This window comes from Dinoponera quadriceps, unplaced genomic scaffold (assembly GCF_001313825.1).
Source record: "Dinoponera quadriceps isolate SergipeBrazil2010 unplaced genomic scaffold, ASM131382v1 scaffold4502, whole genome shotgun sequence".
NCBI classification, from domain to species: domain Eukaryota; kingdom Metazoa; phylum Arthropoda; class Insecta; order Hymenoptera; family Formicidae; genus Dinoponera; species Dinoponera quadriceps.
Window position 1 is genome coordinate 917 of NW_014558458.1, and position 3,245 is coordinate 4,161.

Here is a 3,245-nt window from a genome sequence, read left to right on the forward strand (position 1 = left end):
TTTCAGCACCTTTTAGGTACGACGCGCCACTATAGTAGCTTTCGCGAATGTTATCTTTGAACGATGGGGAAACGACAAGAAAATACGGGGATATGAACAATAACGTTAGCTGCAATAAATATACCGTTGACCAACCGTTTATACTGACCGAAAAACATTTTCCATCCTACTGCAAATCTAAAAATTCTAAAAAAGCGTTACGAAATTGTATAGTGTGTTCGAAAAACGATACAAGGCGAAGATCTCGTTATGAATGTGAAAATTGTGTCGTAGGTTTATGTGTTGTACCATGTTTCAAAATATATCATACTCAATTATATTATTAATTATTAAAGTGAATTGTTAAAGTTAAAGTATGTGTAATATATATTAATATAATATATTTTTTTTTTAAATTATGATTTAATCATCAAATACTTCATTTGAATGTACTCGTGCACAGAACGGCATTGCCCGTCACACTTTGCAGTGTTGTATTGTTTATACATCGTTCACGTCAGACTCTGCCGTCCAGGGAAATAGCCACACGCAGAATTCAGCTGTACCTAAAAGGCTAAATTATCTTGAAAATTATAAATTACGTATGTTTGTTGGAAACAAAAAAGTCAAACTTTTATCCTTTTCAGCGCAAGAATTTATTTAACGAAGTGTTTAAAATGATGTCCTCTGATTTCAATGCATTTTTGAATAAATGATACTCGTGTTCCTTCTATCATTTCGGAATTTATATTCGCACATGCACTCAAAATGCATTCGTAATCGGTATATCGTTATGAACAATATTTTTCAGTATTCCCCACAAGAAAGTCTAGAAGATTTAAATCAGGAAAAAACGTGCAGGCCAACGGTTGTGTGCTCCTCTTCATTTCCAGAAACATTTCTTCTTGTTCTAAAAACATTTTGTGCAAAACCACATGTGTAACGCGTACATAGTGTTTTGGCTAGATGAAGTATCCGGAAAGTTTTGTTTCGTTGGACTCGTTGTCTGAGTAAATAATATAGAATTCCCTTGCAAATACACAGAATAATGATGAGGATAAATATATTTAGCCAGAAATTGGGAGCGGTCTGCATACCTAGAAATGAAAAATTCGAAATCTATATTCTANTCCGGAAAGATTTGTTTCGTTGGACTTGTTGTCTGAGTAAATAATATAGAATTCCCTTGCAAATACACAGAATAATGACGAGGATAAATATATTTAGCCAGAAATTGGGAGCGGTCTGCATACCTAGAAACGAAAAATTCGAAATTTATCTTCTATATAGCCGTAAAATACGAGGTGTGTTCAGAAAATAGCGGGAATTTTTAAATTTTGCGGATTTGGAGAGTCCGATCGTCAAAATTTTTTTTTATTATGTTGGTATACATGCCCCTGAAGTATGATAAAATTTTCAGCTGTATTCATTGTTTACTTTGTCTGTGGCAGCTGCTAAGGTTAGACGTGTTTTTATGAGCTCGGCGACTTTTGTTTGTTGAAAAAAATGGATCAAAGAATTTGTATCAAATTTTGCGTAAAAAATGAAATAAAGTGTAACGAAGTGTGTGAAATGTTAACAAAGGACTATGGTGAGTCTGCTATGAGTAAAACAAGAGTTTACGAGTGGTATAAGCGTTTCTAAGATGAGGCATTCTGGCTCGCCAAGACCGAAAAAGGCTCGACAAGTGCGGTCGAACGTGAAGGTTATGCTCACTTTGTTCTTCGATTTTAATGGCATAGTGCATCATGAATTCTTGCCACGAGGTCAAACGGTCCATAAGGAGTGCTACCTACAAGTTCAACGCCGTTTGCGTTAAGCAATCCGAAAAAACGCCCGGATTTGTGGAAAAACAATTCATGGCTTTTGCATCACGATAATGCACCTGCTCACACTTCATTGCTTGTTCGTGAATTTTTGGCCAAAAACAATACTGTAACGATACCCCAGCCTCCATATTCGCCAGACATGGCTCCGTGTGACTTTTTCCTATTTCCAAAAATAAAGAGAACCTTAAAGGGCCGTCGTTTTACACGCATAGATGACATTAAAAGCGCATCACTGAAAGAGCTAAAGGCTATCCCAAAGATCGAGATTGAGAAGTGTTTCGAGGATTGGAAGAAGCGCTGGCACAAGTGCATAATATCTAATGGGGACTATTTTGAAGGCGACAACATTAACCCTTTTCCTCCCACATAACACAAATTTCTTTTAAACTTTCAACCTTATATCTTTTAATGAAAAAATCATATGAAAATTTATCAAACATCATTTCTTATAGATTTTGACCTCCTCTTTCGAATGCCGTTGAAAAATTTTACCCAAATTGTAAGCCGGAAAAGTTATAGGCCGTCTTTCCGAAAAATTCACAAATTTTTCACGGTTCTTCTTTCAATGTTTATTTTGAGTTGGGAAAAATTTGCACACGCCATCGCAATCACTATAAACGGTGTTACAGATGCCTGCTCTTTCAAACCCAGTTGGATTTTTTTCAAAATTCAAAATGTCGGACACAAAATGACGTCCGAAAGGAAAATTTTTTTGTTTCAATTTTGCGAATTTTTCTCTCAAAAACTATTAAGTTTGGTGAAAAATTCCTAAGAACAAAAATGTCTTAAAATCAGTCAAAAAATACTCTCAAATTTTTTCAGGACGGTTTTACAACATTTTTGAAAACTTCTATTTTTTGCCTCTTCAAAAGAACTAAAAATTACACAGGGCCGCAAAATGAAAAAGGGGTGGAGCATTACGGAGCTCAGCATACCTTTATGTTTTTTGGGTTGCAGATCACGATGCCGGTGTCCGTTTGTCCCCAGCACGTCTGTGTCAAGGTCAAATGAAGGTCAAACACCTTAGATGGGGTTGTACAATTTTTTTGACCCCGGATTCTGAAAGCGCAGAAAATTCTACGTCCGAATATGCTTTGATTTTTAGGCCAAAGTGACCTCCGGAGGTCATTTAGAGGTCATCTGAATGTCGAATCCTTCCCTTGATGCTCTCGACTAATTCTTCGATTAATAGCCGATCTCGAGCCAGTTGACTTTTACGTTCTTTTACGGACAAACGGACACCGGCATCGTGATCTGCGACCCGAAAAACATAAAGGTATGCTGAGCTCCGTAATGCTCCACCCCTTTTTCATTTTGTGGCCCTGTGTTATCTTTAAAAATTCTGAAAAATTTTGAGAGTATTCTTCGATTGATTCTAAGACATTTTTGTCCTCAGAAAATTTTTACCAAACCCCATAGTTTATGAGAAATCGTTAA

The 3,245-nt window shown here is 36.3% G+C and overlaps 1 protein-coding gene across 1 annotated transcript; it reads right to left on the reverse strand.

Annotated features, from left to right (window-relative positions):
- Positions 1 to 396: 396 nt before the first annotated feature.
- Positions 397 to 2,018, reverse strand: LOC106749839. The gene is made up of 3 exons (XM_014629689.1): positions 1,696 to 2,018; positions 1,150 to 1,232; positions 397 to 993 (listed from the first exon to the last, which is right to left on the reverse strand). Exons 1-3 carry the CDS (start codon positions 1,757 to 1,759, stop codon positions 823 to 825), a joined length of 318 nt encoding a protein of 105 aa, XP_014485175.1. The 5' UTR covers positions 1,760 to 2,018; the 3' UTR covers positions 397 to 822.
- Between the last annotated feature and the right edge of the window lie 1,227 nt (positions 2,019 to 3,245).